Source organism: Primulina tabacum, chromosome 14 (genome assembly GCF_025594145.1).
Source record: "Primulina tabacum isolate GXHZ01 chromosome 14, ASM2559414v2, whole genome shotgun sequence".
In the NCBI taxonomy this organism is placed as follows: Eukaryota; Viridiplantae; Streptophyta; class Magnoliopsida; order Lamiales; family Gesneriaceae; genus Primulina; species Primulina tabacum.
The window spans coordinates 29336043-29351758 of record NC_134563.1 but is presented as its reverse complement, the minus strand read 5'-3'; the positions used below and the strand labels follow the sequence as shown (position 1 = coordinate 29351758).

General features: G+C 35.8%; 2 protein-coding genes across 2 annotated transcripts; one reads left to right on the top strand and one right to left on the bottom strand.

Moving 5' to 3' along the window:
- The first annotated feature begins 2810 nt into the window (after positions 1-2810).
- Positions 2811-5029, top strand: LOC142524409 (cytokinin riboside 5'-monophosphate phosphoribohydrolase LOG8-like). The gene is made up of 7 exons (XM_075628382.1): positions 2811-3276; positions 3662-3759; positions 3843-3873; positions 4199-4298; positions 4416-4486; positions 4562-4705; positions 4799-5029. Exons 1-7 carry the CDS (start codon positions 3169-3171, stop codon positions 4883-4885), a joined length of 639 nt encoding a protein of 212 aa, XP_075484497.1. The 5' UTR covers positions 2811-3168; the 3' UTR covers positions 4886-5029.
- A 3003-nt stretch (positions 5030-8032) lies between these two features.
- On the bottom strand, positions 8033-10297 carry LOC142523923 (putative magnesium transporter NIPA9). Its single transcript, XM_075627656.1, has 7 exons — positions 10273-10297; positions 10086-10186; positions 9889-9987; positions 9651-9713; positions 8402-8458; positions 8240-8298; positions 8033-8162 (listed from the first exon to the last, which is right to left on the bottom strand). Exons 1-7 carry the CDS (start codon positions 10295-10297, stop codon positions 8033-8035), a joined length of 534 nt encoding a protein of 177 aa, XP_075483771.1.
- Positions 10298-15716: the final 5419 nt, after the last annotated feature.

Here is a 15716-nt window from a genome sequence, read left to right as displayed (position 1 = left end):
CGTTCATAATATAATATCGAGACCCGAAAGTTCAAGATCCTCTCGTGTAGAGAGAGGATATCGCGATACATATAAAGTGGGAAAAACAATGTGGTTCTTAGAGATGTCGATGGGGCGGGTATGGGGCGGGTTTGGCTAAACCCAAGACCCTCCCCATGAAAAAAACTTTGACCCATTACCCGCCCCACCCCGGTTAAATATTCTTCGGACCCACCCCACCTCGAATACGAAACGGGGCTGGGTAGACCTGTGAGACCCGTGAGACCCAAATTTTTTTAAAATAAAAAAGTAAATTTTCTTCTCATATGACTGAATTATGAAACAGACAAGCCTCTAAACACAACATTGTGGAAAATTAATTCATGTCTTCGATCACACTTAATAATAATAAACAAAGTATTTTCGCGACATAAAGAATTACATAAAAAGAGAATTACTAGCTCTCAAAAAAAATCTTGACATCCCCAAAAATAAGTCATAACGTAATTTTAACAGATCAATATAAAATCAGCGAGTAGGCAATATTTCAGACACATTCTTCGGGATCATTTTCCTCTTCATCAAGAATGGTGGGACAAGTTGGTAAACTATTTGAAGAATTAACTATAAAATTAAATAGACAAGGTACATTGAAAAAATAAAATTGTAATTTCAAATTGTAAAAAAAATGTAATTTAAAAAGAGAAACTACAGTAAAAAAAATTAAAATGAAAGTATAATAACAAAATAAAACTGTGATTTATTTACCTTTCACCTCACCCCACAACCATCTTCGCGAGCACATCAATGCCTCCAAAGTCATTGGATTAAGTCTACTAAGATGATGACCAACTATTCTTCCACTATTGCTAAAAGCAGATTCAAATGCAACAGTTGACATATGAAAAATTAAGACCGTTATGGTTGAGGTGAGCTACTAAAAAAATGAAAATTAATATCCACATATATGGGGTGGGTATGAGGCGGGTTTTATAGGACCCATGACCCGCCCCATATTCGGACGGGTCAGAAAATTTGGACCCGAGACCCTCTCCATGACCCGTTTAGTATGCCCAAACCCACCCCATACACGTGAGTCCATTTCGGGTCTGGGTAAAACCCGGACCCATTGACATCGCTAGTTTTTTTACTCTTCTAAATTTAGGCCGAAAGGAGAAAATAACGATAATTTATTTTTTATTTTGTATAGTTTATTTGAATTTTAATATTTATATATGTGATTTTTTTATTTGGATGAATTAATTAACCATTTAATTTAAACCTTAAAATTGTTATCTATGTGCTAAAATTTTAAATATGGTAATCAATTTCTATTTGAGATTTGAACCAATATTATTTTATTTAAAATGATAATCTTTTAACATAATGTCTTAATAATATTAAAATATTTTTTTAAAAAATAAAAGAATGGGGTCGACTCGATAATCAGATATATTACTTTCCCGATCTCTCTCCATACATTAATCGGGTCGGAAAAAATCCCGACAACTCAGGTCTAGGAAAATGCGGGTCGGATTTTTTTAAAGACGAGAGTGGAAGGTCCGAGTTAGATCGTGATTGTTGGGTTTTTTTTCGCCTGCCCTCATTCATAAACCTTTCTTAAAAATATATTTGGACAAAATTTGTGTGAGACGGTCTCATGAGTCGTATTTTGTGAGACAGATCTTTTATTTGGGTCATCTATAAAAAAATATTACTTTTTATGCTAAGAGTATTATTTTTATTGTGAATATCGGTAGAATTGATTCATCTCACAGATAAAAATTCGTGAGATCGTCTCACAAGAGAACTACTTATATTATGAGGGTAATGTGGTATTTAGGTAGGCGTAAACTTACAGGGAATGAGGGCATCTCCAACCCTGGGGAAGAAGCTCCAATGGGAGGTGCGCCATATTTGGCGCAGCGGTTTCTTTTTTTATTTTTTTAATTTTTTTTAATTATAAATATTATTTATCTAATAATATGATATTATTATAATATTAATTTAATAATTAGATATATTTAAATAATATTTTTTTATTTTAATAATAGATATTTAATAATAAAAATTAAAATATTTAATTATATAAATTTATAAATACATGTTTAAATAATTTTATAATTAAATATCTAACACACAGATTTATTTGTGTGATGGGGTCTGAATTCTTAAGCAAGAAAAGACGTGTCAGAGGGATATTTTCCTAATTAACCTTGTTGCATTGGCGGAAACAGGTACAAGCGAATAGCATTTTTTATGTTTGTATTTACGCAAATATAATTGAATAAAATTAACTATTTTTTTAATAAAAAAGTAAAATATATAATTATAATCTGTAAATATTGTATCAAAATTAAATATAAATGAATATAACTAATATGTTCAATATAACATATCACACATTCATAAAATATGTGAAACCAATCATTTATAAATTATATTAAATAAAAACAATTTCAATGAAAAAATAATTGAAAAACGAAATGAAATTTATACATAGTAAGAGAAGAAAAGTAGATGTGAAATAAATAATACAAAGTATTAAAAATGAGTAGATTTATTGTTAATATATGAGACGAGTCGATTCGATCTATATTTACAATTAAAAAATAAAAAATAATATTTTCGACAAATAAAAAACAATTTTTTGTATGAATCGGATATATTTAAAATCTATCTCATAAAATTAATATGTGATATCGTTTAATAAAAGTTTTTGTTCAAAAAATTATGTTCTTGGTAAATTATGAAGGATCCAACATATATTTTAATTGATAAATGTAAATAAATACAACTTGAAATAATAAAACACATGTGTACGAGCGGGTATAAAATGACCAATGGGAGAGCTTCTGGTTTTCCTTTTCTGGCTGCTTCTCTACTTTCCTTCAATCATATGTATCAATATATGCGAATCTGCGGAAAAACACACACACACGCAAAAACTGCCGCAAAATCTGAATGTCTATTGATTTTTGTGATCCAAACTGATATTTTTCATTGAATCAAGAGATGCCCATATTGTCTTTATGTTAATTCGTCCCGACCCTTTGATCTTTTTGTTCATTTTTTGTGAAGTGTCGTTATAATTTACTTGTGAAGATTGAATTATCATCGATTTATATTTGATTTTAGTGACTGTAAGAGGGGTGATTGGATTGAGTAGTGTGAATAACTGTGGATTGAATGGACAGCATGGGTAGCAAGTTCAAGAAGATTTGTGTATTTTGTGGAAGTCAGCCTGGACACAGGAAAGTCTTTAGTGATGGTGCTAATGACTTGGGGAATGAACTGGTCGGTGCCTTTTACCTTTCATGGGGAAAAAAAAAGATTCTCTCTTTTTGTTGAATCTTAATATTTGTTGGCTGCAATTGACTTGCTAATTTTCCTTGGTTTTCTGTCAAGGTATTGACTTTTGGGATGAATTTTTTCTTTAGGAAGAATGGGATTCTTGTACTTTATTGATTAGAGCTTTTCATTGACACTTGATGTGTTTCTCAAGAATTATATTTGTTTATACAAGTGGTTTTCCTTCGTGGTGGCATTGGGATTCTCATGTTTTTTTTAAAATGTAGAGTCCAAGCTTGAAATGCACTAAATGATCTTCATTCTGTTCCATTTGATTATTTGCTTGTTATGTGAAAGAGTTGTGTACTCTTTGAATGGTTGGTGGTTGCAGGTAAATAGGAAGATAGACTTGGTGTATGGTGGTGGAAGTGTCGGGCTGATGGGGTTAATATCTCAAAGCGTCTTTGATGGTGGTTGCCATGTTCTTGGGTAAGTTTTCTGGGAAAAATGACTTAAACGCTCATGATCTTCTATGCTGTAAGAAATCCTTGACCCGGTTTTTTGTTATGCAGAGTTATTCCCAAAGCTCTAGTTCCCTTTGAGGTATATTTGCATTAGATTTTACAGCTTCTTTGTAATGGACTTTGTACTAACATGTTTGTTTTGTTTATCCGATATTTCACTGAGCAATCAAGATTGCTAGGACTTTCTGGTCAAGTTTTGGGACTCTGAGGGTTGTCTGGCTTATTAGACCAAGTCATACAGAGGCTATGTTGCAAATTGAATAAGACTTGCAGTCTTGCACCATTGTCTATTTAACTATCCAGTTTGACATTCCAAATCCTCACAGGGGACCTTCTTGTATTTGTACTTTTTATTTCTCTATTTATTTCCTGATGAGGGTACTGTATTTGAGTTATATTGACAGATATCCGGCGGAACTGTTGGAGATGTGAGAATCGTTTCAGATATGCACGAGCGTAAAGCTGAAATGGCTAAAGAGGCTGAAGCATTCATTTCCCTCCCTGGTAAATGTACAATAAAAGAAAAGCACAAATATCTATTTTCCCAATAAATTTGTTTTGTTTTTTAAGAAATATTATTTATAAACATGTGTGTCTGTGTCTGCATCCTGAAATTTCTAGGAGGATACGGAACCATGGAAGAGACAATGGAAATGATAACATGGGCACAACTCGGAATTCATAAAAAACCGGTGATGCATCTATCTTTATTCAAAGAAAACGAGTGAATTTTTTATTACTTGTTGATAAGTGTTGCTTTTGGACAGGTTGGTTTGCTAAATGTGGATGGTTACTATGACTTGTTGCTCAATTTATTCGACAAAGGTGTTGAAGAAGGCTTCATAAAACCAGGTGCTCGGCACATAGTTATTTCTGCTCCTACTGCCAACGAGCTTTTAACTAAGATGGAGGTACTCAAATTTGAACTATATTTAACACCCTCAAGTTATTTGCATCACTGATGCTTCTGTTAGAATTAATTTTGGCGCTTTGGAATTTCGCAGCAATTCGCTCCTTACAACGACCATGTAGCCCCGCACGAAAGCTGGAAAATGGAGCGATTGGGTAGTTACACATCTGTAAGAAAATAATAATGAAAATCTTGTTTGTGGACTGGTAGGCATTATATTCCCGTTGCAGCAATTCATGATTTATTGCATGATATCTGTTTCCTTTCATGTTTTGCATGAAAAGATACTGTTAACAAGTTTTAAGACTGTAACATTCAGTTGGTGGTATATTTTTCCAACATAGTAAGTTGTAAACACAAGCTTGAAATGTGGTGATACATTATCATAGGGTGATACTGAATCATGCCGAAATTGCAAAAATGCCCTTCAGATATTTATGGCTCCGATGCAGCACCGCTCCCACTCACATCCAGTTGAATCCGCAGGATTGTAGTCTGTTGTTTCTATTTACGTGTTCTTCTAAAATGCATAAAACTTGCCAAGGAGATCAAAATTTCGAAAATTCCAATATTTACATTTATCATCTGCATGCGTGCTCGTGATTCACAGACATATATGCATTTGTAGCTGAACGACTCGATTCATTTCGACAAATGTTTGAAACATGCTAATATTTGTCAAACACACATATTGTATGGCAGTTCTGTTATAGACTTGATCCAACATAGGTTAATCCGAACAAATCATGCAAGGAACTGTATACTGTCAAAGAATCGATCAAGCATAAGCTATAGGGCCACCGAAGTATTCACATCCGGAAGATCCTCGAGTCATCCCATGATGTTAGCATTTCTTTTCCTGTATATGATCAAGCTTTTGTTTTCGAGGGAGGCGATAGTAAGTGATGCAACGTGCTGGCTTGTATAACAGCACTCGGATTTGTGTCCCATGTACGCGTGCCAAAATTATGTTCCATGCCGCTACGTGCAAGAGATCGCCGTGGCCTCGGAAGATATTGTATCAGTCTTGTTGATGTTACCAGTAGGATTACCCCTGTTGGATCTGGGTTTTCTATACGCCCAAACGCAGCGGAAGTTTTTAAAAATTTTAGATCTTGACATTCAAGATATGTTTTGCTTTGGGCGCTCGTATGATTTTAACATAAACATTCATAGGGAGTTTAAAAGTTATACATTTGGTGAATAAATCACTGGACACCAACTGATCCGGTATAACAGATCTAGCTCTTGATGAATCCCAACGAACTTTCTTCAAGGGACTCCTTTTTTTCTTCTAATCAGGTCCACGACTGGATTATTTGATCCTCTTCCAAATTGCACTAGAAATATTGGAAAAGATTTAACGTAGGAGAAAATTATTTGAGAGACGACTCAAAATCTTTCTCAAGAGGAGGTGGCCGATTTTTCTATCTTTGGAGGTGGTGTTTTCGAAAACTTGATTGTAGGAAGTGGCTAGGGTTATGACTTGCATTCTTTATTTATATTAACACTTGACCTAATTATCATAGCATAATAATTGGGCCCTTTAATTAACATTAATGGGCTTGATTAATTAATTGGGCTAGTCCAACTAATTTAATTAATTTAATCAAGGCCCATTAAAACTTTAATTAATTATTATGTTGGACTTGTACTCCTACAAGCCCATTAAACATATTACCCACAATGTTTAATTTATTAATTAATCAACTCAACTTGTGAGCTTAATAAATTAAATACATTATAAATTCAACATTTGAATTTATTATTTAAATTATAAATTCAACTACTAGAATTTTCATGACCTCCAAAATTTAATATTTAATAAACCCAACATTTGAGTTTAATAAATTAAATTCTCAAATTTTATAAATTCAATTCCTTGAATTTATTCTCTCAAAATTTAATTATCATAAATTCAACTCCTTGAATTTGCCATATAATATAAACTCAACTTCTTGAATTTATTCTCTCAACGGGAACAAACGATCCAGTGCTTGTGTGACCCTCAATGGTTCAGGGATACATCTAGCCGTGGGTTCACAACTCTTTGTGATTCAGGACATAATCCTTTATTCGGGCTTACCCTAGTTAGCCCCATTCTTTTCATTAACACCTTGATCAAGAATGTCAGAACTCATTTCTGATTGCACCCCATCGGATCATGGTAAGAGCGTCTAGTAGCATCGTCCCATGATCCCCTAGGTATCACTGATAGTGCCTGCAAGAACCAGTCGATTATGATTAACGTACAGTACGGTCCCTTCATCTCATATATCCCGATCGAATCTGCAACCATTGGTTCATCGAGGGTTGCATATTAATTCGATCATAATGTGATAACTTTAATAGTGGCATCGCATGTACTATTGGAGAACTCTTTCTCCAACGTACATCTCATACTCTGGCCAGATATTCCATGCACTATTATTACATCAGATCACATAGGATATCCACACCCGCAGGTGAGCGGTGAATCCCCGACTACAATGCACTGGCTCCTATATGTGTCGCAACTGTACCCAACCTCGCCACCTGATGACTCTCCTGGAGCCGGTAAACGAGTCAAAGCACAGCCCTAGCATATAGAGCCTCAGTGTTGTCCCAGGTTGTAAGGACTAATGGTGTACAATCATAACCATGGACTTATCCTCTCGATGAATGATAACCACTTGGAAAGTCCGAGGGAGGGTTGTTCGGTATAATCATCATATGACTACTCATCTGCACGTTTGGACATCTCTATGCCCTTACCAAGAAACGCAGTACACAACATCACAGATGCTAGTCTCGAGCTCAAGCGACCTTTATCCATGTTTTAGGTGGCTAAATCGACTAGGAACGAATTTAGATCATACAGTGTTTACAAACGAGTTTCAACATCGAATTACGATTCATTTGAATTAAAGTATAATCAAGGTCTTTATCTATGTTGTCCACATGGGTATACAGATAAAGAAATAACTAACCATGAAATAATGAATTATATGAAAATAAAGATTGTTAATTACAACTGAGTCAATAAAATCCCTAGCCAACAGTTGGCTTGCAGAGCATCTACTCTAACAACCCCGATTATGATGAATAACCTGCATTTGTAAATAACCAGATAAAGCGAAAAATTTTCCATGGTGATTCTACTGTCTGATCATAACATATAAATAAATTTGTGATTTGGAACATGTTACTTTAAATCAGAATATAACATAATATTAAATATTTCGGAAGCTAATGAAAAACTGAGTTAAAATTAATGATTATGTTGGGAGATATGAAAAGGAACACGAATACATATTTGTAAACAAAATGGTTAATGGCTGCGAACATATTAAACAGATGGAAAGGCAAATCCAGACGCGCTGCAGAAAATGCCGATTGAGATGCAGATGGGAAGCATTAACTTGGAAAATTCCTGCTCCACAAACACAAATCCCATCTTTGATACGACTGATGCAATCCTGAAAATAACTTCTGTGAGAGAGAAATAACAAGAATACAAGTACACTTGTTCTACAGTCAGGGAGTAACCGTATACCCGAATAAACTGCCTGATTCCAAGCCATATATTATTTCCTCGATGACTTCATATTGCATCTGTGTAGCAAAATGTGACAGGACATAAATCAAGTTCGTGAGACATGCTCGTGTTTGTCACTATGATATTGTAGCGTTACCGGCAGAAATATTCAAAACATACCAATTCTTGTTCTCTTCTTTGGCGTCTGTACACACGAAGCCACCCATTAAGAAGTACCTATTCTTTATCAAAACATTATAGTTGTGTTTGAACCAAAATATTTGGATTTGTGGATTTTAAAGATTTGGATTTCAAATGATTAGGTTGGAGAGTGAATTTGCAATTAAAACAAATATATACATTTGGGCAACACAAGGGTATTCAAATATTGCATTACAATTTTGATCCAAGTGCATACAACAATGGATTTGACATGTAGATTTGAAATCAAATCCCCTCAAATCCTTCAATTCAAAGGCAACTAAAAGTTTAAGGAAATTATACCAGAATAACTTTTATCATACGATTTCAAATTATTTTTCTTCTTAGAGAAGGATCAAAGGAACATTACAAAGCAACAATATCATACTACCATCAATAAATTATATTAAATAGGCACTTATATGTTCAGGGACGGAGCCAGGATCTTGGTTCAGCGTAGGCAACCATATATTATAATTAATAAAACAAAAAAGAAAGCAATAATTAATCGACAGATAAAAATAATGTGTCATAAAGTTTGAACACTAGTTACGCATAGCCAGTAGCATTGATAATTGATGGGAAACGTCAGAAAAATGAGGAACAACGACTGTGTACAAAATCCGAAATCAAAACAAAATATGATATAAAATATACGTTTGAAAAATAAGCATTAATTCATTATCGATTGGAAAAAGCATAAAATTATAAAACAATTGAATGATCGACAAATTGCATGACCCCATTAAATTGCACTAATTTTATAACATCGTACACGGTATTACTAAATTTTGAGTGCAAAGAGCGAAGTGAAAGAACGAGACAATGAAGAAAATTACATGGCTTAGCCACAAGGCTACTCTAACACATTTACCCAAAGAACGACAAGTCTTACTATTCTCCCGTGATTTTTAATGCAACCACCACATTTATAAATAGGTTAGTATATTTGGATAGTGAATTTGTAGGAAACCGCTCTAACTGAATCACATTAATTAGCATAATCTTTTTAAAATATCAAGTATTCAAAACCCCTCAAGTGGGAAAAAATAATATAAATTTTACAAGTACATTTTCTTCTAAACATTCCTTTGAGTGGTTCCCCTCTCCATGGAATTCTTGAGTCTGACACCGCGCGTCTGGAAATAAGGAACTCACATTGCAAATATACAATGAGATACCAAAATTAATACAAGTACATGAGAAGTCCGCGTCCCAATGAACTTACATTACCTATAGTTCCAATGCAGGCCAATGTGATTCCAATCCAGTCAATTGCATTCATCATCTCCTTCAAATAAAAATGAGAAAAAACTGAGAGGATAGCAAGTCCGCAACCAGAAATAGGTTGAATAACCGATACCTGTCACACATAACTTTTCTGAATCCAATCAATATGATGGCCAATAAGAGAGCACATTATTAATAGTGAACGCAATTAATGTCATATAAAGTGTAGCACATACAGGTGCTTGAGATAGTGCCAGTAGCATCAAGAACGCTCCAAGAATATCCATCAGAAACCCAACAACCCAAGGTTTATTGGAAACATACGTGCTTATCACCTGCAAAAATGTAAACATTTTGTTGGCACACGTGCTTTAATTTTACTTTTAAATAAAGCTTAAAATTCATATTTCTCCCCTCCAAGGTAGAGACTAACGATGCTGTTAACATTATGCCAATAGAAGGAAAAACAAGGAGAAGATGAATAATGAGAGCCAGAAGGATAAAGGGCAAGAAACATATAGTCGAAGTACTTGCCTGCATTTTATTTTGCAATAAGAAGCATCAACAAGGGCCAACATGCAAATGAAAACTATTTGTTGAGAATCCAATCAAAGTCTCACATTGGAAATAAATGAGGAAGTCCATGAGCTTATAAGTTGGAAGATATTGGTATGAGGTCTTTTGGATAAAGTTCAAAAACAAATCCACGAGGGTTTATGCCCAAAATAGACAATATCATACAATTGTGGAGATATGTGGCTTCCATTGTACAACAAATGGTATCAGAGCCATGATGAGATCAAACTATGTGGGTGAAATACTCGGATACTCAAACAAAGGAGATGAGGGCTTGTTAAAATTGAGACTTGGACCTAACTCAACCCCAGAAGCTAGCTCAAGAGAGAGGTTTGTCCAAGTCCGTATATGTAACTCCCAGGGAATTTATCTAACTGATGTGGGACAACTAACACACCCTCTCACGCCCAGTAATGAACATCTGGAGCGTGAAGTTTACAAATGACCTAACTAAGGGTAGAACGGGTGGCCCAACTTTGGACAGTCCAACACATAATTGTAGAACCTGCCTTTAATATCATATTAAGATTGAGACTTGGACCTAACTCAACCACAAAAGTTAGTTCAAGAGGAGAGGATTGTTCAAGTGGGCTCCCAATAAATCGGTGATGAGATTGAGGCAGACGGTGCTCCAAGTGTTTCACATAAGCTATGCGCTCCCAATGCAGTGGAGATGAGTTGTCGAAAGGTTGGACGGATGGGATTGAGGGATGCTAGGGCCATGAGAAGAATGACAGTCCTTTGTTTGAGGAGAAGATTGTTGGAAATGCAACCAAAGTCCCATATTGAAAATATATGAGGAAGACCATGAGCTTATAAGTCGGATGATATCTACATTGGTATGATGTCTTTTGGGTAAAATCCAAAAACAAATCTATGAGGGTTTTTGCTCAAAGTGGACAATATAGCACCATTGTATAGATATATGGCTTCCATCGTACAACACTGTTTACAATTGCGAGCTTGAGAATTCAATTTCTAGCATTGACAAAAATTGTTAAAGAACCCAAAAAAAAACAGCTTAACACCTTGAGAATGGAATTTATGACACCTGATTCACATGTCCAAAAATGCTGCTAATCATATTACTAAGTAACCTCTGGTAACACCTACGTAGTCTGCTCATCGAATCAAACCATACAAATGTATACTTGCTTTATGTTATCTCCTCACGCAGAAACTGTCGCATTCTTATTAGATATGAATTTCCTTCCAAGTTATCCTTTTCCTACTTAAAAGAAACCAGAGACTTTGCGACATACGACTCTATTTGATCAACAAGACTTATTTTTTTCAGAGTCATTGACGAGTACCACAAATCCATAAACCAGTATGCATAAGCTTAAAAAGAATTCAAATACGATTTGGCAAAGGATCACAGCATGGAACACTCTGAGTCCTATATTTAGATTGAGCTAGTTCACCCGTTGTGACTCAAACTTAGAACTCAAGCCCAGAGAAAAATAATCGATTGGCTACAAACCCCATATCTTTCCCAATATATAGCATGAGCTTACTCATCAAAATCTATACCTGAACAGATCAAAACAAGGTCATCCAAGATTTCCCATAAAGAAGTAGACCGATCTTAAGGAAACAAATCACCCCGATTACAGAGAATTAAACATGAAGTCAAACCATGATCAATAGAATACAAGTGCAACCAACCAGAAAGAGACAACCTTTCAAGCCCTCCTTAAATAAAAAAAAACCTTTGAAGGGTCAAAGCAATAACTAATCACATTAACAGAAACAGAGAGATTAAATGTGTCCAAGATTCACATAAAACAAAGGCAATTATCAAATCCCACAAATTAACATCAAACACATGCAAACAAAAACCCAAGAATACAAAACCAAATACCTTGAGCTTGAATGACAGAGGTGGGAGAATGAGAGTGCCCTTTTTCTGTAGGACTTTGTAGAAATATGTGTCATATTCTAGTTTCCTTATCTTAGGAATTACCGATAGTGTATTTAAGTTTTAAACTCTTGATATAATCAAGGGTTGTTAGTTTGTTTCCTTTATTCTAGCTTTTTAGTTTTTCCTCCTCTTGTATTTAAACTCTGATTGATGAATAATAAAATAGACACTTAAAAGCATATGTTGTCTCAGATTTCTTTATGGTATCAGAGCGATGACAAAATATGGAAACAACTATGGCTTCGCCTCGACTTCATCTGATCCTACCACAAACTCCCAACCAAACACAGATCACTTCTCTGCCCAAGTCACGAGTCACAAACTCAACGGGCAAAATTATTTGCAGTGGTCTCAATCTGTCTTAATGTTCATTTGTGGTAAAAGCAAGGATGATTATATCACAGGTGCAGCTACAGCTCCGAAGGAAGATGAGTCTACATTCAAAGCGTGGAAAGCCAACAATAATATGGTCATGTCATGGCTTGTCAACTCCATGACTCCTGAAATTGGTGAGAATTTTCTGCTATATGCCACTGCTGCCGAGATATGGGAAGCAGCCAAGGTAACCTTCTCCAGTTCTGAAAACACTTCCGAAGTGTTTGAGACTGAAAGCCTCCTCTATGAGCTAAGGCAAGGTGATCTTTCTGTCACTCAATATTTTAGCTCACTCACGAGACATTGGCAGAAAATAGATCTCATCGACACTCAAAAGTGGACTTGTCCTGAAGATGGTAAACTCTATAGACAAATCGTTGAAACCAAGCGTGTTTTTAAGTTCTTGTCTTGACTCAACAAAGAACTGGATGAGGCCCGTGGGCGTGTCATAAGCATCAAGCCATTACCCTCACTCAGAGAGGTATTCTCTGTTATTCGACATGAAGAGAGTCGAAGGAAAATTATGATGTGTGATTCCACAACACCTGTCTCAGATGCTTCTGCTTTGGCAGCCTCTGTTGAAACACAGAATCAGATACATGGTACCAAGGTTTCAAATGACGGAAGGAACCACAAAACACGTCCCTGTTGTGAGCATTGCCGTCGTCCAGGACACACGAGAGAAACATGCTGGAAGATTCATGGCAAGCCTCATGACTGGAAGTCATCTCGATCCATTGAGCAAGAGTCCCGAGGAAATGCAGCCTCAACCACACTATTTAGCAAGGATCAGTTAGAACTTCTCAAGAGTTTAATCAACCAGTCACATCAAATTCAAGCTCCACTGGCTCCGTCTTCTTCAACTACTGGAGGTGCTAATGTTGCTCAAAGAGGTAACATATCTCAGGCTGTTCACACCAGATCAAATTATTCATCCTCATGGATAGTTGATTCTGGAGCCTCTGATCATATGACTGGTAACCGGAGTCTATTTTCAGCATACTCACCTTGTCATAAGACAATTACAGTTAGTATAGCTGATGGTTCTAAGTCAGACTTTGTGGGTATTGGGACCATGAATATCTCTCCTACATTACAACTTAAATCTGTATTTTTTGTTCCAAACTTGGACTGTAATTTACTGTCTGTTCATAAGCTAAATACAGATTTAAAATGTTTCGCTCAATTCACGGAAAACTCATGTGTTTTTCAGGACTTGGACTCGGGGAAGATGATTGGCAGTGCTGAACTTCAAGAAGGATTATATCTTCTCAAACACCCTGATCCACCACCAGTTCCAACTTCAAACTTGGCATCTAGTTTTAGTTCAATTTCTGGTAATAATGATCAAGAAATTATGATGCTTCATTGTAGACTTGGTCACCCTAATTTTGTGTATCTCGCACGATTATTTCCACCATTATTTTTGAATAAGAATGCCAAGTTAATGCACTGTGATATTTGCCAACTCACGAAGCATACACGTAATGTTTATCCCCCTAAACCATACAAAGCTACTCATCCTTTTTCTATGATCCATAGTGATATTTGGGATCCATCTAGAGTACCTAATGTAACTAATACCAAATGGTTCTTACTCTTTGTGGATGATCACACTCGGTTAAGTTGGGTATTTTTAATGAAAGCCAAATCAGAAACTAGCAAAATATTTAAACAATTCCATGACATGATTCAAACTCAATTCAATACCAATATCCAAATTGTTCACACTGATAATGGAAGCGAATATTTCAATTTTGTTCTTGTTGATTATTTCATCTCTCATGGTATTGTTCATACTAGTTCTTGTGTCAAAACTCCCCAGAAAAATGGAATTGCAGAACGGAAAAATAGACATCTCTTAGAAGTTTCTCGGTCTATTATGTTCACGTCCAACGTTCCAAACCACTTCTGGGGGGAGGCTGTACTCACCGCAACTTACCTCATCAATAGAATGCCATCCAGGGTACTAAATTTCTCAACCCCGTGTCAAATATTACTCAAAACCTTTCCAAGCACTAGGTTGCTCCTCAATATATCACCAAAAATCTTTGGATGTTCAGCCTTTGTCCATCTATATGACCAAAGTAAACTTGCTCCAAAGTCCCTTAAATGCATTTTCTTAGAGTACGTTCCTTCCCAAAAAGGTTACAAATGTTACTCACCATCTCACAGAAAATTCTTTCACACTATGGATGTCACTTTCCTAGAACACAAACCTTTTTACCCCAACTCTTCCATTCAGGGGGAGAATGTGAGCGAATATCAGAATTGGGAGTACACATACCAAGATCAATTTGATATTCCTTATGTGGTTCCTTCTGTGTCGATAACCACAGGTGTTTCTAATGCTCCTACTGCATCTGTTCCTACAACTCAAATTCAAGCTTCACCAGATAGCCGAATTCCACAAGTTCAGGGCTGCCAAGAATCAACCACAACTCCAATGTCCCCTGACCATGATCCAGGTACATCTGAACTTGGTAGCAGCTCCAATAGTGACTCTATAACTGTTAATGAACTAGATTTGCCTATTGCATTGAGAAAAACAGCTCGTACTCACACACCATATCAGATTGAAGACTATGTTTACTATGGGAAATTGTCATCTCAATACCGAGCTTATGTTTCTCAAGTGGATCAAGTGAACATACCTAATACAGTGTACGAAGCACTTGCCATTCCAGATTGGAAAAAGGCTACTTATGAAGAGATTAGAGCACTGGAGAAAAATAATACATGGGAGATCACTGTATTGCCTCCTGGAAAGCGTACGGTTGGGTGCAGATGGCTATTTACGGTGAAACATAATGCTGATGGTACAATTGAAAGGCTAAAATCTCGACTTGTTGCAAGAGGTTACACTCAGACATATGGTATTGATTATCAGGAGACTTTTGCTCCAGTTGTTAAACACAACATCATACGAGTCCTTTTATCTTTAGCAGCAAATTTGGCCTGGCCACTTCACCAACTTGATGTGAAGAATGCATTCCTCAATGGTGATCTCACAGAAGAAGTATATATGGATATCCATCCTAGATTTGAAAATCAACGCACTCGTGGCAAGGTGTGTAAATTGAAGAAGTCTCTGTACGGTTTAAGGCAAAGTCCACGTGCATGGTTCAATAGATTTTCACGAGTACTCAAACAATATGGTTATTCTCAAAGTCAGGCTGATCACACATT

Bases quoted from the DNA above. Each gene is read 5' to 3' on its own strand.
- LOC142524409 (XM_075628382.1), top strand. From the start codon at position 3,169: ATGGACAGCATGGGTAGCAAGTTCAAGAAGATTTGTGTATTTTGTGGA. The intron at 3,277-3,661 runs GTCGGTGCCTTT...TGGTGGTTGCAG, and splicing joins ATGACTTGGGGAATGAACTG to GTAAATAGGAAGATAGACTT. The intron at 4,299-4,415 runs GTAAATGTACAA...TGAAATTTCTAG, and splicing joins AGCATTCATTTCCCTCCCTG to GAGGATACGGAACCATGGAA.
- LOC142523923 (XM_075627656.1), bottom strand. From the start codon at position 10,297: ATGGACTTCCTCATTTATTTCCAAT. The intron at 10,187-10,272 runs GTGAGACTTTGA...AATAAAATGCAG, and splicing joins CTTCCTCATTTATTTCCAAT to GCAAGTACTTCGACTATATG. The intron at 8,163-8,239 runs GTATACGGTTAC...AGTTATTTTCAG, and splicing joins GAATCAGGCAGTTTATTCGG to GATTGCATCAGTCGTATCAA.